The sequence below is a fragment of the Dicentrarchus labrax genome, unplaced genomic scaffold, assembly GCF_905237075.1.
Source record: "Dicentrarchus labrax unplaced genomic scaffold, dlabrax2021, whole genome shotgun sequence".
NCBI classification, from domain to species: Eukaryota; Metazoa; Chordata; class Actinopteri; family Moronidae; genus Dicentrarchus; species Dicentrarchus labrax.
In genome coordinates, this window is record NW_026136708.1 from 24720249 (window position 1) to 24746733 (window position 26485).

Here is a 26485-nt window from a genome sequence, read left to right on the forward strand (position 1 = left end):
ATCTATATGGTAGTCATTAGCAATTCGGGCCGCTGCAACGTGCTGCCAGAACAAATATGGGTCTGCTAGCGTGAGACAGATGCTGGGTTAACCACTAGCAGAGGATCAGAAATCCTCCGACCCGGTGAAAGGCAGCAGACACTGCTCTCAAGTCAACAAATCAGTCAACTGTTTGTTCTCAAATGGAAACGCAAACAGCGGTCGGAGACGGTGGTGAGATGAGTAAGTGGAAAAACTGCGAGCGGGGAATGTTGAGGGAGGCCGCTGAGTCTTCTCCGCTGTATGGAAGCCCAGTTCTGCCAATGTGATGGAGAAAAGATTCTGTAAGTCATTATAATGAGGGAGAAGGTTTCTGTACAGAACCGCTTTTTTTTTACGTCACATTGGTGGAATGGGCTTCCATACCGCTGATATTTCCTCTGTTTTTTAAAAGCCGGGGTGAGAAGTTGGACATGAGGCTGCCAAGTTTTTAAGACTCAGAATTATCTAATACCCATCTGAAATTTCTCAGGGATTATATTTTGTCAACAATGCTCTCCGTACAGATCTCTGTGTATCTTCTATTTTGATAAATGAGCGCCACTGTTTTGGAGTAGAGGCGTGTGTGTGTTCCCAGAACAATTTATATTAAGTGACTTCGATCATAATTTGTTGATATTACGGAGCCTGTTCTGAAAGGACTGCATCACCGGAGCTGCTGGGTTCTTTCATTTGACAGCGTGAGATGAAATCCCTCCAACTTAACAGTTGTTCTGTCAGGACACTGAAGAGCAGCGTCTCTGCAATAAACATGCTTTTTGCTTGTTTGTGCTTACTAGAACGCGCAGTGTAAATAGGAAACCTTATTAACAATATATCACTGCCCGGCCATGAAGAGACGTAAACATGTCAGTGGAAGGGTCAGCTGTCGCGGTCGGTTCATCACACAGACGTTGACATGGATGAGAGCTTTTGTAGAATTTCAGAAGCATTAAGTAACCTTTTATTTTCCTCCGTTAGCAACAAAACAAAGTGCAGCAACAAAAGACCCAAAGGCTCAAAATACTGTTTTCCTGCTTGATGGGGGTTCGAAACTGAGAGAAAAGACAAAAGCAAAGTCATTTAAACTTTAAAACAAGAGTCGGAGAAGTGCTTTACAACAAATCAGACAAAATACAAGCAATTGTGAAATATTTTTTATATTTCACACAACAGATATATACAGTCACATCTTAAGTTAGCTAATGTTAGCAAAACTTAATTGATGACTAAATTGATGTAAATTGGCTAGCTAAGTTCTGACCGATCAACTGAAGACACTAAAACCACAAGATCTCTTCTTCATTGAAAAGGAAACTTCAGTGTAACACAGAAATGCAGAAGAGTTGATAAGTTGTCAGAGATTTTAAAAGTCACTCTAAAAATATTTAATATGTGAAATTAATATGTGAAACTGAGTATCAATAAATCCAAACTTATATACAGTTGGAACACAGAAACAGCAAAATGCTGTAAAAAAGCTAGAAAATAGATTTTTCGTTGTTTGTGAAGCTGAAATCTCCAACATTTTTAGCCAGCAGGCCCAGTTGTTAGGTTTGAAAGCCAGAAATGTTAACCCCTGGGGAAGTAATCTTTGAGTCAGTGGTAATTATACCCCTTGAGATTCATATTATGAATAAATATCTTAGTTTTCAGCACTTATATTAATCTTTCATGATGATTCAGAGCTAAAAAATGATATAAAACCCACTGGGTGTGATTTACAATGATGAAACTAGGAAATTCCAGCCATCAGGACATCACTTCCCTCCTCCGATTGATGAGTCCCATGAAAATGTTTAAATGAACAATAAGTGATCCGTACTGCGCTACTGGCAAGCTAGTAGTTTAGTCATTTAATTTGCTACTAAAGCAGCCGTTTCATCAGAATATACCGTTACATGAAGTATATGGAAGACTTAATTAAAGTGTTTGAGCATGAATCAGTGTTTAAACAACAGATTTTTCTCCATGTTTTCTCTGCAGCCTCCAGTAAAGGCCAACATGAGATCACCATCCCCGCTGGTCTGCCGCAGTACTGCTTTGACGGACTTTCTCCCGACGCTCTGTACACCGCCACCGTCTTCGTTCAGACCCCAAATCTGGAGGGACCGGGAGTCAGCGTCAATGAGAAAACACGTAAGTATTTCTCAAAGACCGAAAGAAAATTACTGGAACATTTAAGCTTTTTTATTGATTTTACACCAGTGTTGTGGACAGTAAACCGTGACATTATCTAGGGGTCACCAAGACTTCATGGAGGGTGGCAAGGCCTTCTTGATTTTAAGGCGTGTAAGAAAACTTTAAAAATACACACAGCAGGCCTGACATTTGGTTCACTTCTGTGAAGAAATCTAAAGTAAATTGTCTAATAGAACAATGACCAAGCGTCGGGGAGAAGAAAACTGCAAATTTGTTAAAATAAAGAAGGCCATTAAGTCAGTATGATTGTTATAAAACAGACAGAGAATTGTTTAAATAGTTTCCTAAACAGGAAATAATCTACTTAAAATTCATCCAAATCACTTGGTTTACACAAACTTATTGCAGTTACTGAGTATAATATAATTATATGATATATAATATAAAATATCCATAAAATATGTCAATTAGTTTACTAAATGATAGAAAAAGGGCTCCCAGAAACAAAAAACACTGGTCTAGATAAGAGAGTTGTAAAGACCAGAACACAATGGGTGTCATAAGTGGTGGGACTCCAAATGGAGCTGTGAGGGTGCGAAAATATTTGACGCTACTGCTGTCTGGGTACATTTTTACCAACTGGGGCATTTGTATATCTGTATAATTTACTCTGAACCTTACATTGCAATAAGCTGCACACATAGAAGAAGAGTGGACCATTTCAAGGAAATGGTACACTTGGTTGTCAGGTATTGGCACACCAAGTCAGAGTTATGGGAGTCAGTGGAGTTATAAATTATGGAGATTGAATGTTTCTGGACTGGATCCTACTGGAAAATTGTAACGGTAAATTCAGGTGAACTCTGCCTTAAAGAAATGTCCGTAGGTGAATTATAGGATTAGTTATGATCTGAGTAAACATTTGACCTGATTTACCCCACTGAGGGCATTATTTATGATTTACACACAGGTCAAAACTTACATTTTACAAATTTGCTGGTGCAGTGTGTTCTGTTATTACACTTATTCGCCACATCAGATTAATATTAAATGAGATGCACCGTATGTGCTGTTCAAATGCAGCAGAAACAACAATGGAAATATATGAAAATGTCTGTTTAATCGACATATATAAAGATGGACAACATGACAGCTCTTCGAAAGTGAAGCCAAACCCTCTTTATCTATGGTTTCTGTCATTTTAGGTCGTTCTTATCAACCTGATGTTTGTTTAAGTGTTCATTTTTATTTAGTTTGGTTTTAAGTAGTTATTTGAAGAAATAAAAAGGGAGTTTCACGTAATGATTGACAGCTGAGCCAGGCTTATGGATGGCCATATCCAAGATATTTTGGCAACATCCATGTTTTATATGTCGATGATGTAGCGCTGTGTACTTACAGATGAATCTGACAAATAACATTGTTGCTGGCTCAGGTTTTTCTAATTAAACTGGACATTTTTGAGATATTATTCAAAATAAATTAAGTTTTTCGATGCTGTCAGACTGCAGTAAGGTGTTTATGTTCAGCAGCCTCCACATCGCTGATGTGAAAACAGGGATAAAATCCCTCCAGAGCCCGACACCTCCGATTTACAAGAGAAAACACGATAACAAGCTCCGTCTTCCAATCGGAACGTGGGTGAAATATGAAGCATGATTCAGAGTAACGTCACCTCACAGGATGGTTCCAAAACAATGACTTCATCCGATGACATGTTTACTGTTGTTTACTGTATTTATTACAAATACTGTTTTTCTTTCTCACAGTGCTGAAGCCAACTCCAGCTCCAACGCTCCCACCAACGCCGATCATTCCATCCACCATCCCCCCAGGATGGGCAGGTCAGTGCTGAAAGTCCAACTCAGAGTAGATTTTGGTTGTTTTTCTTTATTGCTACAGCACACAGATCAGAATATAATTGATTTTCTCTCTTATTATGTTTTTTTCTTAACTTATTTAGTAAGGTTACTGTTCTATTGTAGGCTGACCCCAGGAAGAGCAAAGAGGTTACATTGTGAAAGAAGCGGCTGTAAAACAGTAGCTACATTTTTTTGAGCAGAATTACTCGTTTCACTATCAGAATTTGATCCATTTGGTCCGATAACTTTTGGAAAGATGCACGATCGAATCATTTTATCTCTATTCAAGTTCAAGTTCAAGGAAGGCCAAACCGGAAGGTAGTGGCTTGGCCGGCAAAAGACTGTAGTGCACTTTCTCTATGGGCCAAATGATGCTGAAGCATATGTGGAAGATGTGTCAAGCTTTATTGACTTCATTCAGCACTGAGCAATTTCTGTTGAAATAAATGAATGGAGCCCCACCCCAAGTATCAATGCAAATTTAGCAAAGTTTGTTGTTTTCTGAGTATCAGTGGAAGCTTAAGGAAGCGTAGAAGAGAACTGAACACGTTAAAACATTTTCCCAGGACCACATCAGTGTCCATAAACACTGTCGCTACCCTAAAAGCCCCAAAACTCTCCGCTCATCCCAGCCCTGAATGGATGGAGTCTTTTCATTCAAGCTCAGCTTCGATTGGAAACTCCTCAGTGCAGCGTTCTGGCTGAGGCGATGGTTTGAACGCCAATTCCTTCTGGATCTGACTTGTGCCAGCAGTGGATTAATAGCCGCCACATGTGCTGCTGGCCCCCGCGGGGCGCGTGAGGTGGAACGCGCCCGTTAAGAACCAACAACTTAGGTGTTGAAAAAGGAAGACAGAGCAGTCCAAAGAATCTGTTTGTGCCATTTGCTGTTGTGTAAAACTTGTTTATGAATCTCTGACTGGGAGGAGAGGATAGAGATTACAACAGTGTGCTGCATCACATGAGGCAAAGATTATTCAAAGCTTTTTTGCCCAATTCATTTTCGTCTGAGAGGAACCCATTAACGAGAGCTCACTTTCTACCCTTCTGGTGACCAAATGTTGCTTGTTATGTTTTGCCAGTATTTTTTTTATCGGTGAAACCCATAATTACTATACGTGGCCCCATCTCGTCATTTTTTCTCAATCGTTTTGTTTTGTTGCATGCTCTCAGCTGAGTCTTTTAATGCGCCGCAGCTCGCAAACAATAATGATGCCGTGTGATGATGCCATTTTCTCTGCTGGTGTTTGCGATGCTGCCCTGAGGTCTGGCCGGTGGACTTTTTAAAAAGCTCCATATTGATTTGTTTTCTCGCCTCAGTTTGCAAAGGCGCCAAAGCAGATGTGGTGTTCCTCATCGATGGCTCCTGGAGCATCGGCGAGGAGAGCTTCACCAAAGTTGTGCAGTTTGTCTCTGGCATGATCGGCGCTTTCGACAAAATCGGACCCTCGGGAATGCAGGTTTGTATCAAAAACCAACAGCAAGACAGTGACTGATGTCACGCTGCAATAGTTTTTATTTGCACAATTAAAACATTGTAGAAAACCTACAGTAATAACGCTTAGTGGAGGGAGGAAGGCATGGGGCTCATTAAAAGTCCTTCCAGTACGGATAAAAAGATTAAATCCAGTGTAATTATAAACATCCGACAAACTAATAAGCAAAACAAAACTGAAAAACAAAACTAACAAGCAGGTAAAAGAAACAAAAGATGGGAACAATTGACAACTAAAGAAAAAAAAGTAGTAGTCTTAAAGTAGAATCAATTATATTTTATTTTAAAGTGTTCCAGAGAGAGTGAGCTCTATATTGGATTGGATTAATGAAACTCTCATATCAGTATATATTGATCTATGCTAATGTTATTGTCCAATATTTTATATTTTCATACATAAAATAGTATGAACATTTACATAATTTTTCTTGTGTAATACAAAATTGTTCTGTTTCTTTGCAGTTTTTGGTTGTATTCTAAAATATTTCTGTATGTGGAGTACTAATTTTTCTCCATTGTTTTATTGTTGAGTTGACTTCAGTTTACTTTAGTTTACTTTTTTCCTTTTTAAAATGTCCAAGGCAAGGTTGTCACATCCTGTACTGGTGGTCAACCCTCCTGTGATTTGGAGTTTTATATCGAACCGGACCTGGCCTGGTTTCTTGCTAATGTCCCTGATGTTTCCCTACAGGTGTCTTTTGTGCAGTACAGTGACGAAGCAAAGACAGAGTTCAGGCTGAACGCCTATCACAACAAATCCTCTGCCATGGGTTCACTTCCTCAAATCCGCTACAGAGGAGGAAATACCAAGACAGGTTTGATCTCACAGCGCAGTGACACAGACAGACAGACAGACAGACAGACAGAAAGTTGTTTTTCTGACACGGTTTTCCTCTGTTGAGCAGGTGTGGCGCTCAAACACACCTATGAGAAGGCCTTTTCTCTCGAAAATGGAATGAGGAGAAATGTCCCCAGGGTGATCGTAGCAATCACTGACGGACGCTCGCAGGACGAAGTGAAGAAGAACGCTGCCAAGCTGCAGAACGCAGGTAAGACTGAGTGTGCAAAATAATCCACCAGAAAGCCAGTCTGAATATAATAACTTGACAAATTAGAGATGCAGCAATCAGTCGATTAGTCAACTAGTTGCCAGTTATTTTGTTTATCAATTCATCGTTTTGAGTTATTTTTGTCCAAATTCTCTGATTTTAGCTTCTCAAATGTGAATATTTTCTGGTTTCTTTGAGCCTCTGTGAAAGTAAAAGGAATATCTTTGGGTTGTGGTCAACATTTCTTGTCATTTTATTGGCCGAAAAACTAATTGATTCAATGATTGGCAGATGAATCAATAATGAAAATAATCTTGCAGCCCTAGAGAGAATTCGGTGCTTCTGCAGACAGAAATCGTACCAGTAAACTCTTCTGTTAACTGTCTATGACTGTATCTCTGCCCCCGTCCTCAGGTTACAGTGTTTTTGCCATCGGTGTTGCCGACGTGGATTTCGTTGAGTTGCAGCAGATCGGCAGCAAACCCAGCGAGAGGCACGTCTTCGTTGTGGACGACTTTGACGCTTTTGACACCATCAAAGAAAACCTGATTACCTTCATTTGTGAAACCGCAACATCATGTACGTTTGCACGACAAATCGACAAATTGTAACAAAATATCCAGGAAACTGTTGTGAATTTGTGTTCTATAATTAATTAATTATTAATTAATTATTCTTTCCTGTTCCACAGCGTGTCCCTTGATTTTCCTGAATGGATTCACTTCACCTGGTACGTGAAAGCAATGACGCAGGAAGATATTAACATAGGAGAAACGCTTTAAACGCTTTCAAATTTTCAGTCAGATTTCCAAAACTTCTCATCTGTTGTGTTTCAGGCTTCAGGATGCTGGAGGGATTCAACCTGACAGAAAAAACCTACGGTTACGTTAAAGGCGTCTCAATGGAGCCGGGCTCCTTCAACAGCTACACAGCATACAGACTGCACAAAAACGCCTTCCTGACTCAGCCCTCAACGTGAGTCTCACGTCGTCCTATAACTCTGATTTTGTCCTGTTTAGTCTGTCGATTGGTTGAGCAGAACAGTGCCAGCACCAACCTGCTTTACATTCACACAGGTGTCAGTTTGAGGTTGACTTAAAGAGGTCTTGGAGGAAAAGCTGCCCTGGAGGCTGAAATAAGACCATAGCTGCCAGTAGTTCGACTCTGATTGGTCTGGTTGCTGGAATAAGACCCAAAGCACACAGATTGAAGCCCGGCTAGATAGATTCTCACGTGATCTTATCACTTTATGATCTCGCAAGTCCAGCTGCCTCGCAAGGTTTATAATGGTGAGATGTTTAAATTGTGTTCCCAGTACAGAAGATGGAAAACCTAAATCTGATGTTACAGCATTTTAGAAACCCTTTATGAAAAATATGTCTGTTCAATGCTAGTGGAACAGTGGCTAGCTTGAAAATGACTGTCAGCTAACGAGCTAACAAACACACTGTGTGAACCTATTGTGACGTCAACCATTGGTTTGTGGAGCAGGAAACACAAACCTTTTCATATTCCAGATGAACAGAAAAAATGTGTTTGTGAACAGATTTGAGGAGAGAAATAACCAACGCAGTAACAGAATCTGGATCCATATCTGATCTGATCAGCACTGTTTGACAGTTTGATCTGAGTTTGGTGCGTTGAGCTGGACGGACTCACTGAGAATGAGCTGTCAGTCACAAGGTAGCCCCGCCCTAAAGCATACCCTGCTTTATGGTCTATTTTACTCTAAATGGGACCATCAGTTACTAAATGAACATCATGCTGTATGGAAGAAGACTGAAACTAGAGACTGAGAACACAAACACATCAGGAAACTGTTTACTGAGCTTCAAATCAACTGAGAAGTCTGCTCATTTCTCCATAATACTCAATGCTTTTGGGCTTCTTTTTTGCAACCAGTGGAGCTGCACTTATTATATACTGTCAATGGGTCTACATTACTGAGCAGAGAAACTGTTGTTCTTTGGCTCTGCCTTCTGGCTTCAGTTATAGCTAGTAGAGGATACTTCAAGTTGGGTGTTCATCCAACTCAGATTTTCTTAATTGCTTTTATTGTCTTCCATTTTCTGGTGTTATGATACTGAAATGTACAAAAAAAATCACATATATATATTTTAGAGGAAAACTGTGCAAAATCCATTATTGAGTCACCTAGCAACAATGTTCTCACAACTTAAACCACTTTAAACACCAAACATATTTTGTTGTTGACGTCCTCCAAGAAAGTTCATAGACCTGAACCTCAAAACTCTGCAGCGTCAGCAGGAGGCTGAAATTCTCCCCCTGCAGACTTGTGGTCATTGTTTATGTTTCGAACACTTCCAACTGGTTCCTGTCACTAGCGTGGAGCGTCCTGCCCAGCTGTGTCCAGACTGTTTGCGCTCACTCTCTTTACAAACTGGGTCAGAGGATTTACGACGCTCTGCGAGGTCATGCGGGGACCTCTCTGAATCCTCTCTGAAGCTGTTTTACACAACAAGCCTCTGTCAGGCCACTGAGTGCAAACCCCACCGCAAACGAGACTGTTAATACTGGCCCAACGCCCAACACAGACGTCCCGTATCCAGAATATCACATGCAACACCAAAGTGGTGGAAAACAGCTTGAGTTCTGACTGTTTACCAAGTTTGACTTTCCAAAATGTGTAGTGACATCAGACAGACAAATGAGAAACATCCTCTGATATAAGAAATGAGCCAGTGGTGGAAAAATTACTGAAATCCTTTTCACATGTACAAGCAAACGATGAAAAGTCAAGTAAAAGTGAAAGAGGCTAGTTCGGTTTGAAGTAGTGCTTAATTTAGAGTACAACATCACTAATTTAAGTGTTGAAGTTCAGTGTTCTACCTCCTTTAGCCCAACATGGACCCTCTAAGGATGTTTTCAGACCTATGGTTGATTTCTTTGGGTCTGAATCAGCAGATGAGATGTTAAACTTGTGTTTTTCCACATTAGTTCGAACCAAAATGCATCACTAAAATCAACAACGGTCACTCTGCTCATTGGTTAAATGTTTTCCAGCTGCTATTGAACTGCAGTTCCACTAACGTCCACTAGAGGCTGGCTCCAGCAGTGAGTCAATCTCCATAAGGCCCACATGTTTACAGCCTGGTACACAAAACACCTTTGGTCTCTATAGATACAATTATAAACTAGTTCTCCAGTCATTGTTTGAAACTGGGCTGTTGGTAGGATGAGCTGCACGCTGTGATGCGTCGAAGCAGATTTACCAGACGGGGAGTGGAACGGACTTGTTGCGATCTTTTTGGCGTTGAGTCAGCGATTTTACAGTTAGGAGGAAAACTGAAATCAATCCACTGGAGATGCAGCGGCTGTGGTGAGATACTTCATGAAGGAGGAATGAGACTGGGGTTAAATGTGTCTGCACTAGACCTACCGGTAAATGATATGACTGTTTGTGAGGGAGTACGGTCCTGTAATGTCAAGAAAACTCTGAACTGATTTCTTAATAAATATGGGAACGCTGCAAGTACAAGTACTTATATTTGGGTACTTGCCAATATCGAGTACTGATATGCGTACTTAATACTATCATTACAGTTCTGCAAATGACTTTAGATGTTCCTCACTTTCTGACACTGCTACTCCTCCGCCGACCTGCTCAGCTAACAAGACGTTATGTGACATACATGAGCACAGTATCGGACCTGAAACTGGTCTTGGTGCATCCCACTTCTTTTTGCATTTCTATCTGATGTAATCCCTCAGGGAGCTCTGAACCTGACTGTGGACCCTCTATGATCCTGAGGTTGTACTGAAACCTGCTCTCAGGTAAACACCAAACTTATTTCCATTGAATCTAACATGTCGTCTCTTTCTGTCTCATGCACAGAGATATCCACCCTGACGGTCTTCCCCACGCCTACACCATCATCCTGATGTTCCGCCTCCTGCCTGACTCGCCCACAGAGGCCTTCGACATCTGGCAGGTGTCCACCAATGATCACAAGCCAGAGACCGGAGTCACTATCGACCGTAAATATCCTCCTCTGTTCCTATCCAGCCCTGTGTGTGTGGTAAGGGGAGGGCACACTGGGGTGATGTAGAGCAGCTGTGCCTCGCTGTGTCCTATCTGGTCATGAGAAGTGGGGTATAACGAGGTGGCTGGGCCCTCCGGCTGCTTTGGTCTGTACTGATAACTGAGCCGATTTCTTTTACCGCAAGAATCTCGCATCATCAAGAGCTCAGCTGGCTCTTGTAAAGCCTCAGTTTCAGCCTGTCAGCACGGCTTCAACAGAAATCCTCCGGTGATGATCGCTCGTTCTGGTTCTTAAGTAACGGCCGCTGGACGACACCGAGGTTCAGATCCTCCACAGGGAGAAACAAACTGCAGTATTAAAGGAATAGTTTGATATTTTGGGAAGTGTGTTTATTCGCTTCCTGGCAAAGAGCTGAATGAGAAGATTTACAAAGCTAAACTTGCAAGCAGTTTCCTCCTTCCTCCAGTCCTTGTGCTAATCTAAGCTAACTATTGCTGGCTCCAGCTTCATATTTCTGTTATGTTATTTATGATATTTATTTATGTTTATGTCTTCTCATCGATTTATCCGGCAGAAAATTATTAACAGTTTTTATTTTGCTTTAAAGCTGGGAACTAGCTTAAATCTGAACCCGCACGTTGGTCCTGTCACATTTTTACTTCAACTGTGGGCTCGTTTTTCACTGCAACATATGCCTTTATTTTGGCGGGTTGGGTACCAATAACAGCTGATGTTATATGTTCAATATACGCTTTTTTATATACCTCTATAGAAACAACGCAATCATGGCTTTAAATAGGGCAAATTTTAAAATGTGGTTTGTGCAGTATAACACATTTACCGCAGACCGGCCTTGTTGCGAATCTTTGGTCTGAACTTAAGGAACAAAGTCACAAATGTTCTTTCAGGGTGGTTTCTCTTTGAGTGTTGCTCAGTGTGTATTCCTTTAAAAAAAGAGCACAGTGTGTAACGTCTCTTCTGTCTCTCTGCTCAGCCTCCAGCAAGACTGTGTCCTTCTACAACAAAGACGAGCGTGGCGAGATCCAGAGGGTCACGTTCGACACCGATCAAGTGAAGAGGATCTTCCACGGAAGCTTCCACAAGGTACACAGTCACTCATCAGTGCTGAATTTAGGAGACAGATGTAACCAATATTCACAGTGAAGAGAAAAAGATGCTCAGACAGCAAACAAACACCCGACGGGGACGTTAAAATGTCTCCAGTGTTTGAAGCAGCAGTGGTTGAAATCCATGTGGGTGTTTTGGGTTTCAGTCATATCGAACAGAACGAAGATGAACAGTCAAATGTGTCTTTAATGCTCGAATTATATAACATTTTTAGGCGTGACACATAAATCGAATCGCCCCGCTTTGTTCTCTCTGGATGTCCTGAGGTCACACAGACACTGCAGATTCCTAAGATTCCAAATGTGTTGTACATTACAGTCGGAGCACCTCACATGCAACTACAGACGTGTTCCTGAAGCGTTACAAGGGCAACAGATGGTCCTCTGCAGGTTGTAAAGAGTGAGGCTGATTACATACAGTTCAGACTGTCTAATGGACGGATGGAGGCGGCCATCTGCACCTCCTGGAGGCTGTTAAATGATCAATAGACGGTCAGACTCTCGCTGGATTGGTTGGGTTTTAACATCCAGCTGGAGGTGAAGCGATGGGCAATAACGCTGCTGAGTTATTACGAGATATTTAAGAGTTAAGAGACTTGTGTTGCTTCAGTTTGTGCCGCTCATGTAATCAGACTTTTGCATGATTACATCTAAGTATTTGATACAGCACAAGCTGTATCAAATACTAAAAATCGAATTAAAACCAAACTGCAGGCAGGTTATTTGACAACACTAACCTCGCTTTGGAGACATTTCAATGACACTGACATGAAAATACTAGTAAGTAAGTAAAAGAGATTTTTAGTCAATTTTGCAAGATGAAACCTATTTACTTGGCCGTAAAATGGCAGCATAGTTCTATATCCAACAAAGAGCCAATATCAGAAACACAAACTGTGGTTATTGCACGTTATAAAACAAGCTTTTTGTTTGGCCTGAGGACAGACTGAGCAGAGGGGACAGTTTCCAGTGCGAGGGAGTGTGTGCTGATAGCGTACTGCTGGAGGACACAGTGTGGATAACAATATCACAGAGTTTCACAAGGATCCATACGCTCTTCTAAAGGGGGAGACCATTAAAAATGCTCTGCAGTCCCTGCTGGGACGCTCGCCTGGAAAATATTGGGTCACTGCTATTAAACAATTACATCAGAGCGGCTGAGAGCGCCAGCAGGAAGGCGGTGCCTCCCCTCCTCCGTCCACCTCCCTGCAGCCTCCTGGCTCAGGAGGAGTGTGTTTGGATGGCAGGCACTCGGTCTTGCCTCTGGTAGTCGACCACAGGCAAATTCTTATTGCTGCTCTGTGGGTTTACCTCCCAACATGCCTCTGCACACGGCGTCTGCTGCAGGGTGAGACGTCTGTGTCAGCAGGAGAGACTTTAAAGTCAGATTTAGATTACCTGATGCGCTGTGGAGACAGCTGCCCCCTGATAACGCCACTCCTCCGGGCTACTTTAGCCGTAATTTATATCTGATGCAGAGTGTCTTCTTCCGCAATTTCTCTCGTCCCTCAGGCAGGAAGTACGAAGGCAGTTGTGGAATGTAAAGAGGGACGTTTGAGGAAATGTTTCTTCAAACACAAGACATGAAAATGACTCTTTTTGTAAAATCCAGATGGGATTAAAATCTGCTGTCCGTAAAAACTCACAGAGGTGCAGAGAAGAAGTGAAAGTGATGCAGAATTGATCCCTGAGGGTGAAATTCTTCCTCTTTCTGCCTCCTCCATTCTTCCACAGAGAGGTCAGAGGTCAGAGTTAGTCATAAACCTGGAACCTGTCAAGGACACTGCTGCAGGGCGCACGTCCTGACCCTTTCACTCTTGCTTTTTCTGTTGCTGGACCCTCCAGCAACAATAAAAACAGCTGGACTGAAGAAAAGCTTAGTAAAGATTTAAAGGCCTGTCAGTCAGCGGGAGTGGCGGACCCTGACAGCTGACTAGGACGTGTTGAACTTTCTTGAAACATGATTTAGAAAGAAAGCTTAAACCCGACTGCAACATCCCTGCCGGCTGATGTTTGGATCTGCTGTCGTGCCAGATTCACGTCGCACAAGATGTTGTCGATGAAAGATGGCAATATCCGCCACATCGCCACGTCTGACTTTTGCTAATCCCCTTCCCCCTCGCAGCATTTTACCAACCTGCTAACTCAGCCCTAGACGGGTCTCTGAAATCCTCCTGCGATGAGTTTAACAGCAGCAAACACAGATCTGTTGTGGATACCTGGAGGGTTTCTGTGGTCCGACGGGAGCAAACAGGGATTAGAGTGAAGATCCTCCCTGCGAGCTCTGTGTTGACTATCAGCCGCCACTGGATGATCCGTGCCAACTGCAGAGAAACAGATTAACAGTCCTGCCAGTAACTTTCACCAGAGAGCAAAAAACTGAAAGAAAAAGATGGGAAATAAAGATGCTCCGACCAATGGGAACATCTCAGAGACGTTTGAGCGAGATTCCGATTAAAAAAGGAATTTGTTTAAATAAATGTTGAGGTTTATTTAAGGTCCAATACAGCATTTAAAAGTCTAGACTCAGACTACAGTCTAGATGTAAAAATAAGAAGAAAAAACCTGGAAATTTAGAGACTAGTTTTCCAGTCATGGAAACAGCTGGAAATTGATTAAAATGACCAAATATCCTGGAAATAATCTATGTTGTCCTGGAAAATCTATTTTAAACTGTGCTGTGGCCAAATTAATGTTAGAGGAAAGCTGTCGGGTTCCTGTTTTATTTGACGAACATGGAGGAAGTCTCATTTTTTTCTCATTTCTTACAGACGTCCACCTCCTGCTGTTCCCGTATTTTATATATGATTTGTCTTATTGTGAACAAATCTCATCATAAGACATTCATCTTTAAAAACTCACCCAAATATGCAGTTTCATTTGAAATAGATTCAGTAATTAACAGCTGCTCAGTGTATCAAGCAAGCAGGTGGACATTTGTTAGGGACTACTTTGAGCTGCGATGGTGATGAAAGATGTGATTGTGTGTGTGTTTAATAGTTGATGGTAGAGAGGAAGAAGATACATCTCTAGTTGGATCCTCTGAAAAAGAATAGTTGTTTAGAGTAGTTGTCGCCTTTTCTCAAACAGCAGAAGTTTAAATTTAACGATTTCCAAAGTTAGAAGAACAGCTTGAAAAATGAATGAAGTTCTGTATTCAGTACCGCCTTTATTTTGGTGGGTCGGATGCCAGTAATAGCTGATGTTATCAGCGAGAGCCTCATGAGAGCGATACATCAGGTTGTGTTTTACAGGAACAATGTATCAGAGTTTCCTCTACATCTCAGAGGATTTTCCAGCCTGACGAGAATAAAAATGTTCTCTTTTGGCCTGATCACGTTTTAATGTTGGCAGAGTCGGTTCTACCACATCAGTGCCGTTATTAGAAACTCGTATCCCTCCACAGACGAGTGTTTCCTGTTAAAGTGTTGAGAGCGACACGCTGGAGCTTCGGGAGTACCTGCCGAGCTTCAAACCTGAAGTGTAAATGTGCTTCCCTCCCCCGAGTCCTCCTTGGACGTGTCAGTGTTTCCTCAAGCAGCGTCGGCTCTCCACGCTCTGCTGAACGCCGCTCTGCATGTCCGTGGACGCCGGCTGACCACGCGCGGAGAGCTGCCGCGGCCTCAGAGGGGCCGGCCTCAAGGAAAGGTTGTTGTTAAGGCGGTGCTTGTGGCTTACCGCACAATGACATCATGAGGAGATGTGGTGAGGGAGATCTGAGTAAGGCAGAAATGCATCGTGGTAGTGTGTGTGTGTGTGTAACTCCACTGCTGCCTCAGTTATTTTACAGTTAGGAGTCGTCAGATGCCCCAAAGTGCCGTCCAATGAGACAGAAGGAAGGAATTTTGGCTTTTGAAACACGATGGATTTCCAGCTGAAACAGGGTTTTTGGGGGAAAAGCAGGAGCAGAATATCAGAACAGATGAGTAAAGGGTTTATTTAAAAGTGGCTGGAACTGTTTACATCAAGCTGCTGGTATGTAGAGACGCTTCAGTCACTGAGCTTATGAAGAAGGATCCACACTGAATACTTTTATTATGCACTTATACAACGACATCACTTCCTGCATGTGCTTCACAATAAGCCAACTTTAATGTAAAGACAGCGGGAGAACTTTACTGTGAAATTTGAATATTTATGATGAGCTCAAAGCTGCAGCAGGTAACTTTTATAAAAATAACCTAAAAATTTGCTGAAACTTTCACTTTGTCCTACGGAAGCCTATTTCTGCCAATGGGATGGGAAAAAAAGATTCTATAAGCCATTATAATGAGAAACTTCCTTAAAGTATTGACTTAGTATCTGACAAACGTTCTCATTATCTGAGATACTATCTGTCTCGTGTTCTGGTGTCAGGATGTAGTGAAATCTTCAGCAAATATGTCAAAAAGATGTTTTCATTTCATTTGCCAACCTTTAACGTGACAAGAAAATAACAAATGCAAAGCCAGGTCGTATTTTGACCGTCTGTAACTGCGTCACAGTCCGACCCCATTTGGCCCTTGTGAAACATCCCTGGGGACAAGATCCAAGATTCCAAGATACCAAGTATCGCTCTGGTATGAGTTCCCTTGTTTTCCCGAAAGTAAAATCTGTAAACTATTTAAACTATTTAGTACTTTTTGTGTAAGCTAACAGGAGGAGCAGCCTCTTACGACTGAATGAATGTAGCCGAAATATTGAAATGTATTTAATGTGGACCGGTTATGTCGTGGCACCAATGGACTCCGGTTTTTGTTTGCACAGACTTTCACGTTTTATTACATGTTTAATGAGTAACTGAAGCATTTCTCAACTTGGACTGTGATTTCCAATGTTTTTGTGACTAATGGGGACAACATTTTTTTTTTTTAAATGAGTCCAGTATTGAGCTCAGGTTGTTATTGTCAGTGTCTGACAGCATTATGGAAAGGATCCCTACAGAGATAGACCTTTAGTTTAACCACAAACAGCCGTAATATCACTATCACTCTCCACCAGACTCCAGAGACAGAAACACTCATTTTACCTCGTAACATACAGAAACAGAAACAGATAACAGAAAAGTGACGTCACATCTTCTTCCCAGTAAAGTGGCGCTGGCAGAGATCTGTAACATCTGTTGAGAAGTTTGGTTTTATTTCAGAAGGACAGGATCCAGAAACATGCAATTAAGCTAATTAAGTGTAATTAAGTGAAGCCTCAGCTGTCCTCAGAGGACAACTAGTGCAGCCCCGACTGAACACCACCTGTAATCTGACTGCTGAACATGACGGTGTGTCTGTGCTCCAGAGGTTGGTGCATTAGAACAACGTAATGTGTCCCAAATCCCTCCATATGTAATATATAGTGCACCACAGTCCCTGTCAGTTCAGTCAGTTAATTTACAGGAAAATAATTCCAACGAGATTTTAGATAAGTGAGGGAGAGAGCATCGATCAGATCCATCCTGAGTTTGTTGGATGTGGGTAGGAAGGTGCTGTAACGTTGGTATGCTATGAAGTAACCTCTCTTAAATGCCCTGTTTTCCGGAAAATAAAAACAACAGTAATAAAAGTTGCAGTTTTTAGGGCATTTGGCATCTTTAAATAGGAGCATACAACAACATGGAAGTTGAAGATTTTATTGTGACTTTAAATTCCCAGATTGCTCGTAGCAACAGGAAGGAGCTCAAAACCAAAGCGCCGGATTCATTTCCTTCTTAGTGTGGCTCCGATGGAGCATGTGTTCTTCTGAATGAGCAGAGAGGATTGCTGGTTTTTCCTCTCTCGTGTTTAAAATAAACAGAACTACAGCGGAGACGATGGAGCACGTCCACCCTGAGCTCAGACTCAGCAGAACCTAATAATTTGCAGGCCATCAGGATAAAAACCAGACACAAGACTTGGTCTCAGAACAAAGAATGTGCCAATAAAGTCTTTTTTTCTGCTTTTCTCTGAAGCTCCATATCCTGGTTTCATCCACCGGCGTCAAACTCAACATCGACTGCCAAGAAGTGGCTGAGAAGGAGATCAAGGCTGCTGGAAACACGTCCAGCGATGGCTACCAGGTTCTGGGCAAGATGTCCAAGTCCATCGGCTCCAAAGGAGAATCAGCAACTGTAAGTCAGCTGGGATCCTGCAGCGTTCACACAGGAGAGGAGGGATGCGTGCTTCACTGCAATTGTACTGTTTGAATATGTTAATTCCCCCGAGGAGAGCTGGGTTTGGCAGTCAAAAGTGCAAAACAACAATAGTTAGGAGAAATTGAAAATAAATTATTGGAAATACATCAGATTTATCCAGTAGAGAGGATTTTAATTTATCAAAAAATACCCAAATTTAGATTTATTTTCAGGGGGAATGGTAGCTTAATTTCAATCACACTAACTGTCACTGGACATTGTGTCTGTTAAACTAAGTAAGCTAACTCGATAGCCTACCCAGCAGTATCATGCTAACATTAGCTACTATTAGCTTCTGGTAGGACCTGAATTCAAGTACGATTTATTCATTTTAAAGGAACATTTTGCTGTTGCACCAACCCAGCTCACTGTGTCGTTATTTAAAGTTTGAAGCTGAACTCAGATCAGCTTTTATCTGCAGTTGGCTGGGAGGAAGTTTAGCAGGACTGAAGTGAATAAAAATGGGGATTAAAATGAACATAATTCTGTATGTTGAGCCATCAGCGTGGTTGCAATATGAGCCGATTCCTGTGTTTGCCGGGGCTGATGGGACTCGGCTGTGCTGCATTCTCTCTGCTGTGTATTTGTCTTCTGGGAGCTGTGAAGGGCGTATCACAGACACATGTACCACAACACCATTTCCATGTTTTCCTTTTCTTTTTTTTTCTGTTTCCTCTCTGCAGTTCCAGCTCCAGATGTTCGATATTGTCTGCAGCTTGGGCTGGACCAGCAGGGACAGATGTTGTGACCTCCCGTCTATGGTAAGGGAACCCCCGCCTCCGTGGAACACGGACACGGACTTTTCCACTTAACATGTTTAATGTGTACATCCTCTATCAGCACCTCCTCTCACTTCTTTAACCTGCAGCCAGCCGCTGAATGACGGTGGAGCTCTGGCTGCAGCTTCGACTTCAGTATCCAGATAATCAACTGCTCAGGAGCTTCTCCTCTGCTCTCAGAATCTGTTTGGATCCCAAAATATAGAAGTGACTGACGGGTTTTTTTTGGCCTAAAATATTTGGGGAGTGTGAATTTTAAAAGCCCGATCAGATGAGTGCTTTCAATGCACTGTTTTTTTTTATAACTGGAAATTAAGAGAAAATGATGGCTTTGTGGCCATAGTTAGGTCATCTTATGTGAGTCATCTTTAAGTCCCGCCCCTTTTTTGGACTTAGGCTTATCTGTGTTTAAGAGACAACCACATTTTGAAGATTAAATGGTTAAAATATAAAAGTAACATGTATATACAGTATATGCTGTTACATCTTAAGTTAGTTAATGTAAGTAAAATGCTATCTAATTAGCTCGCTAATTTACATGAATTGTTGGCCAGGTAATTAGCTAGCGTTTTGCTTACACGATCTATCGGATGTAACAAGCTAGCTAACAATTGATGTAGCTTGCTGGCTCAATTAGGAGAGACAAGTGAATGAAGTAAAGATAAATGTTGTTTATAACATTTGATATGTGATAATTAAGTCTTGTCAGACAGTCTTTGGCGCTCAGACTCTACAGGGAGAGTCCAGACACTGGTGGTAGCGGCTGATGACTTTGCTGAGGCTGATGAAGACGATAACAGAGAACATGAGAACAGCTAATATCTTGATTGACGGCCCCAGATAATGAGAGCAAGGAAATAATGTGTTAGCATACGTGAGAGCAGTGAATGCAGATGTAGTTTAGCTATCTTGCATTTTAACATTAGCTAACTTAAGATGTGACTGCATATGTCGCTTTTATCTTGTAACCATCTTCAAAACGGGGTTGTCCCTTTAAACATAGATTAGCCTAGCACGAAGCATATCTAGGTACAGGAAACGAGGAAGTTAACCGAGGCTTGCTCAACTGTGATTGGAGCACAGAGCAAAAAGGGGCGGGACTTAGGAAGGGTTAACTGAAACCGATTTTATTTCATACACAATCCTAAGATTATTTCTTTGTCCTGAAAATCTCCAAAAATGCCCAAAACTCCCATCTGCCAGTTTGTTTGTTTGTTTGTTTGTTTGTTTGTACATCTATGGAGCATCCTGGGTTTATTGACTGATCGTCTTACAGAAAAGTGTCAGGCCAGCTGGTTTTTCTCAGGCATTTTTTAGGAAGAAAGAATCCACACTCGGGGGACTGAAAAACTGTTAAATGACACATTTAGTTTGAGTTAATAGCAGAAGTAATTACAGCCTCCTGACAGTAAAAAGCAGATGAGTGTTTGTGCTGTAACACCCAGCTGCAGGTCCAAACAGCTTTCACCAGTCACAGCGTCTCCTCGGTTCTTCTTACACACTCAGCAGCAGATCAAAGCTCAGGGCGGCGTAATCAGAATCAGAACTGGCTCGAATCATAGAGAAAAATAAACAGGGTATATGTGATATGCAGGAGTGTGAGCCAGCCGATAACAACAGAGCCTGAGATATAATGCAAAACATAATGTACAAAGAAACTGCTTTGATTTCACACATTTTACAACATGAGTGTTGTTTTCTTGGTTTGGGCAGTAATTCCAGCTGGTTATATTAACCTTATGATTAAATTTGAATCACTAACTTCAATGCTAAGACGTGGGAGGTGACACTGAGTGTATAGGCAGTTATATAAGTTTAAATATCTTAATAATTTACATAAAAATAATGGAAAAGAGATGACTTACTGCCCCAAACTCTGATGTAAATGTCCTTTGACCGTGGTTTCACAAGCAGTGGATAAACTTTTTAAACGTCTGGTTACACTTTCAAAATAAAGCTCCCTGAGGTCGCAATTTGGTTAGCTTTAGGAGAAGTTCGTACCTGATAAGTCAACATTGATTTTTGGTTTCTCTTTGGACCTGAACAGCGGGGGAACAGTGCTGGGTGAAAGTCATCCAGACAGAGATGGTCGCTCTCTATATAGGCGGTATCTTTCGGTGCTGAGGTCAGATTGATTGGGGCCACTGCAATGAAAACAGTAGTTTTTATAAGTTTTTATATCATCTTTGTTGTTCGCAGCCAAACAACAAATGAGTCCTGGCACAACAACCACAACATTTTTGACTTCACATCGGGGCCCGAGGGAGGAGGATAAAGGACTGGCAGTTTGAGATCCCTGCTCTAGTGGATCTAGTGAAGCTCAATTAATCAGAGTGAAACATGCTTTACATTAATATGTTTTCTATTTTTATTAAAAAGACTCATCACTACGGATTGTGGTGTCCACTGCGATTTGACTGATTCGTGGAGATTCTCTTAACTTTTGTTTTTATTTAATTTAATTAAACCTGCATTCATCGACCTTTTTTGGCCATTTGGGGACAGCACAACAAGCAGTAATCATCTGACAAACGTGCTAGTAAACAGTTGCTTATTACACCTACATAACTGACTGGAAGAGAGGTTTCAGCGGTGTAAGACAGAGCAGAGACTGTGTTGTGGAAGCGCTGACATGCTTCAATAGAAAGAAAATATAAATGCTGAACAGACTTTCGTGATAATTTATAGGCGGTAAAGAACATGAATACATTGTAGAGAAGTTCCTTTCTTTCTTTTTCCTTCATCTCTCACACATCAACTCCTATTTTAAAATCATCTCTGGTGTTTCTCAAGACCTCTGCGATGTTAAAAAAAGAGGAACAATTGTTTGCAAGCAGTGAAATATCTGGGCAGCGGCGGTGGCGGCAGCAACATCATGAGATTTTTAAGAACACAGTGCAGGCTGTTGTTTGGTGGCTGGCCTTTCTCAACGTGAGGCTTTCTTACTTCGGTCCCAGCAGAGATCTCCGGAGACGCTGTAACAAATGGAGCTTTGTCTGAGTGCAGCACGTCTGCAGTTGGACGTCCAAAAGATTTTTGAGAATGATTCAACTCTGGTGGATTATTATCTCAATTGCTGCAGAGCGAGGACAGCTGTTTGATTGGGCTCTTTCACTGACAGATATTAAATGATCAGTGTGGCCTCAGTGGAAATGTACATCCCACATCCGTGTAGAAGTTAATGTCCTGCATGAACTGATCTGTCTACTAAACAAGTCCTTTGTGTGTTTAATTCACTTTTTAGACATTTAAGCTGCTCTGAACCCCGGCAACAGATGTATAGATACAGGCCTCCCACGCAGCCTGGAAAACCTTGTTTTCCAGTCATGGAAACAACTGGAAATTGAATTAAAATGACCAAATATCCTGGAATTAATCCCATAATCCCATAAACTCTGAGCACCTAACTGTAATGAACCTGAGACACTTCATCATAACTCCTGCATCATTAAAAATGAATAATTAAACTAGAGTCAAATGTGTTGTTCTGTATTGTTAAGAAAGCTCCTTGAAAAATCTATAAAAATGATTTCTTAAAAAGAGTGGAAACCCTGAGACAGTTGAAAGTTCTAGATAGTTAATATTATGTCCACTTGTAAGGAGAATATGGAAAAAGCTCAAGATGTTAGATTATGGAAAATATTCATGTTAACATGTTGAACAAAGAAATGAGATCCAGAGAACTATGCTGTAGTCTCAACACCACCCAACTAAACTCCTGTTTCGAGGATAATTGAAATTCTCGCTTTGTTCTTCAGCTCATAAACTTTCCTGCTGCGATCAATACTGAGCATGTGCAACAGAGATGAAAAGAAAGCGAGATGGCTAACTCCTTAAACTTGTGACGCTCTCGTTGTCGAAGCCCATCCGTCCATGTCTCACAGTGTAAAACGGGACAGAAGTTTGTGACCAATGACCAAAGATTTCGTCAACGTTCTTGGAGCTGCACATCGTCCTAAGATTTAAGTGACATTTGTAGTTAATTTGGTAGGAGAGGACTGCTGGTAATAGTTCTGGATATCAGACAAGATATTATCCTTCTAACTCGATACAGTATCCGCCTCTTCTCGCTGGAAGGTTCCTCCAGCTTTCAAAGTCCTCCTCTCCAGGAGACTGTTTTTAGATTCCTAAACTGTTTTCTTGAGGTTTTACTTTCACAAAAGCTTAATTTCATCGTCATGCTGAAATCTCTGAAGCAGAAAATGTACCCCTCCTCCTGGAAAATCACCCAGGGTGCTGTCACTGTGCCCACACATTTGTTCTGGCGTTCTGGCTCCAGAAAACGTCACTCAAAGGCCTCCCAGCTCTGCTCTTTGTCTTGTGCAAGGGTTAAATGTACAGAAATGTTGTCTAAACTGTTTACCTCTGAGTGAAAAGCAACATTGGGAAATATCTTTCAACCACTAATGGAGACGGACTGTGTTCTTTGAGATCAAAATGATTCTGTAGTATTCTTGAAGAACACTTTGGATCTGCTTTCTTGTTCTCGACACCTTTTCATGACGCCCACTCAAAGTTTATGTCAGCGACTGTTAGTGAACCGAGAATGTATGAATCATCTGCTGCTAATGAAGTGACATGGATGCTGTTAGATGTTCAGCCCTCAATCCAAAGTGAAATCAGTTGGAGTCTGTTTCCTTTGGCTCAAGTTTTTCTCTGTCAGAAGGTTCACTCGGCCACTTTCTGACTATAATGATTTTAGTTGTTTTCAACTATTAAATTGTTTGTTTCTTTCTCCAACAGAGAGATGAGCTGAAGTGTCCGTCTCTTCCCAATGCCTGCACCTGTACCTCAGAGCCCAATGGGCTGCCAGGGCCTCAGGGACCAGTGGTAAGAATCACCAAATCCACCTTAGAAACCAGTTGATAACCTGTTAACAACCTTTTAATAACATGTTAATCAACATATTAACAACCCGTTAACAACAAGCTAACTACTTGTTAATAACCTGTAACCTAATAACCCTGGTTGATAACTTGTAAATAAGCAGTGAACACATTGTTAATAACAGAGTAAGGACATTTTCATAATATTAACAATGTATTAATAATATGTTAACAACTTATTCTAATCAGTGAAAACCTATTAATAACCTGTTAATAAACAAGTGATCACATTTCAGTAACATTAACAATGTATTAATAACCTGTTAACAGCCAGTTAACTACTTGTGTTTCTGCTGCTTTACTGAGTCTTTCTGTTGTGCATGAACATGTTTGTGTTTTTGGTCAACGGTGAACAGAACGTACCCGTTGTTGCCTCCTGGGAGAGAATGGCGCTCCCGCACTGTCCCGCAACAAAAATTTATAAAAAAGTACAGAAGAAAACGATGCTAGGTGGAACTTTAGTTTCACTTTCATTTTCCAGTCGAGTTCCTCCACCCAAGTCAAAGCCAAAAAAAAAGAAGATCCCCAGGAGAAGTGAACACAACCTTAATCTTCTTCCTTGTCAAAACATGGCACCTACATTACCCACAATGCAACTACAAAGCTATCAGTTCACTCAGAGATTCAGGTGTGTTATGATACTAGCGGCTAATGTTGTCCGCAACAGAGTAGCTACAGAATTTTGGAAAGATCACATCTTTCCAACAGATCGGTTTCATTTTCAAACTCAGAGTCTTCAACTGATGCCGACTCAAGTTATTTCACATATAGAACTCCCCAACACCTGAAGACGTACTCTGACGTGTAAAATCAGTTTCCCTTTAAGGACAGACCGCTGTTTTGGTGAAATATTTCATGTGCTGATTATTTAAATGATTTAATCATTTCCTGAGTTGCCTAAACAGAACCATAAAAACATGAATCATCTTTCAGCTGCCACGAGCAGAAACTGTAAAACACATTAAACCTGTTGACAGTGAGTGTTTGCAGATACAATCAGAACGTTTGGTCATTAAGCTGATTAAAAGGCAGAATACAAACAGCATTGTGTTGCTGTTAATTAGAGGATATGAATGTGATTTCTAGGAGACAGGGTTGGAAAGTTTGACTTACTTTGTTTCACATTTTATGATTTTACTATTGAATTATCTCTAATTTTAGGAATTTAGCCAGAGAGCTTTTTATACAGCAAGCACATTTTACTGTTAATACTCTCTTTACATACTTTTACTTAAATGCTTTTAGTTGTAATGGAACATTTTTCCACTGTGGTATCACAACTTACATGTGAGTAAAAGCTCTTCCTTGTCAGGTTATTTATGGTTATTTATACACTGTATGTTGTACAAGGGAGAATATTGTGCCCTGAGGCACATTAACCATGGGAAACTTCTTTGCAATGGCTCATAAAACGTTTTAAGAGGAGAGAGGAGGTAATCTGTGGTGCAGCGTGACGAAGCTCTGACAGTTGATAGATAAACCTGCAGACCGCGCTTGCACAGATGGAAGGATGGATCAGTCTGCCGTCATTCTTTATCTTCATCAATGTTGATAAATCTCATAAAAAGACCAAAAAACAATGTGTCAGTTCGTCTATCAGCGGGTTTTCCACGCGTCCTGGAAAACCTGGACATTTAGAGACTAGTTTTCCAACCATGGAAACATCTGGAAATTGATTAAAAAGACCAAATATCCCGTAAATAATCTATGTTGTCCTTGAATTCTATTAATAGTATTCTAGCTGTTCAGTCAGATCACCCACCTAAACTTAAACCTTTACCAGACACAAAGCGGACTTGCAGGGATCTTTTCTGTGTCAAGTCTAATTTTTATGTAGCCATGAAAGTAATTCTCAGAGAGCCTCGGTGGAGTTGTTGTAGATGTTTATATCAACATGCAAACAGCCTATTAATGACGTGTTTCATTTCAGACTTTCACTTTTAGAAGATTATTTTCTGTGAAATAAAGTACATTTTAATTGATTTGAACTGGAGGAATTAGAGCTAAACTGCAGTCAGTTCACCAGCGACCACAGCGGAAAAAATCACTAATCCAATAAACACTGACTGTGAGCAAGTGCTGTCCTTCACTGTCTGGAAAACCCTGGAAAATTATTTCTTAAAAAGAGTGGCAGGATGTTCATTTTTGGTTTCATGGGATTTTTTGGACAATAAGAAAAATATAAAAAAACCATATCCTTCATAGGTAAAATGAATACATCTTACATTATGAAACCGAAATAACTTTATTAACATATTTATGACAAATTAATACGTTTTAGAGATTTGAAACCATGTTTGTCGAGACTTTAAGATGATTATTTTTTCACCTCTAGTGGTGAAGTTGTGTATTACAACTAACTAAACACCACTCGCATCTGTATTGAAGACCTGGGAATAAAAATGGGCTGCGCAGTGTGTTGGAGAAACTGGGTGGTCACGAAAAAATGCTAACGTCCCATCTCTAGAGCCAGTGTTTGGTTTGTCTATTCTGGGCTACTGTAGAAATACGGCTCATTATGGTAACAAAAACAACAATTCTAATTTTCAGGTGATTAAACACTAATAAAAATATACCCATGCTATATTACATTTCTGACAATACATCCCCCTCAATGTTACACACTGGACCTTTAATAAATAGATAAAGAAAGATATTTTGTGACTTGAATACTTGTCAGGAACATTTAAAGTTATATTATTAAGTGTTGAAACCAGGTTTCTGGGGGTTTTAAGGTGGATTCTTTCCATCTTAAAGCCACTGATATTTGTCAAAGTCATCACCTTTAGTTTTTGTTTCGTTAACATGACAAATGTTCCTCTTCCTCTTCCTCAGGGTGCCCCCGGCAGCAAAGGTCCCCGTGGTGAGAGAGGAGAGGCCGGTCCTTCTGTGAGTACCTTTATTAATAAAAAAATCTGTCTCATCTTTAACACGTCACCTTTTTAATTAAGAAATAATCCTCTGACAGCGTTGTGTGAGCT

General features: G+C 41.0%; 1 protein-coding gene across 6 annotated transcripts in view; it reads left to right on the top strand.

Annotated features, from left to right (window-relative positions):
- The window catches only part of col12a1b (collagen, type XII, alpha 1b), a 137317-nt gene that overhangs the window by 96488 nt on the left and 14344 nt on the right, over positions 1-26485 (top strand). For all 6 annotated transcript variants that reach the window (XM_051408952.1, XM_051408956.1, XM_051408951.1 and 3 more), the window contains 14 exons: positions 2005-2157; positions 3930-4004; positions 5343-5482; positions 6209-6332; positions 6423-6566; positions 6981-7145; positions 7258-7296; positions 7403-7541; positions 10423-10565; positions 11565-11674; positions 17618-17776; positions 18523-18600; positions 23362-23448; positions 26340-26393. In XM_051408952.1, the coding sequence (XP_051264912.1) occupies positions 2005-2157; positions 3930-4004; positions 5343-5482; positions 6209-6332; positions 6423-6566; positions 6981-7145; positions 7258-7296; positions 7403-7541; positions 10423-10565; positions 11565-11674; positions 17618-17776; positions 18523-18600; positions 23362-23448; positions 26340-26393 (1610 nt within the window). The remainder of the gene's footprint in view (positions 1-2004; positions 2158-3929; positions 4005-5342; positions 5483-6208; positions 6333-6422; positions 6567-6980; positions 7146-7257; positions 7297-7402; positions 7542-10422; positions 10566-11564; positions 11675-17617; positions 17777-18522; positions 18601-23361; positions 23449-26339; positions 26394-26485) is intronic.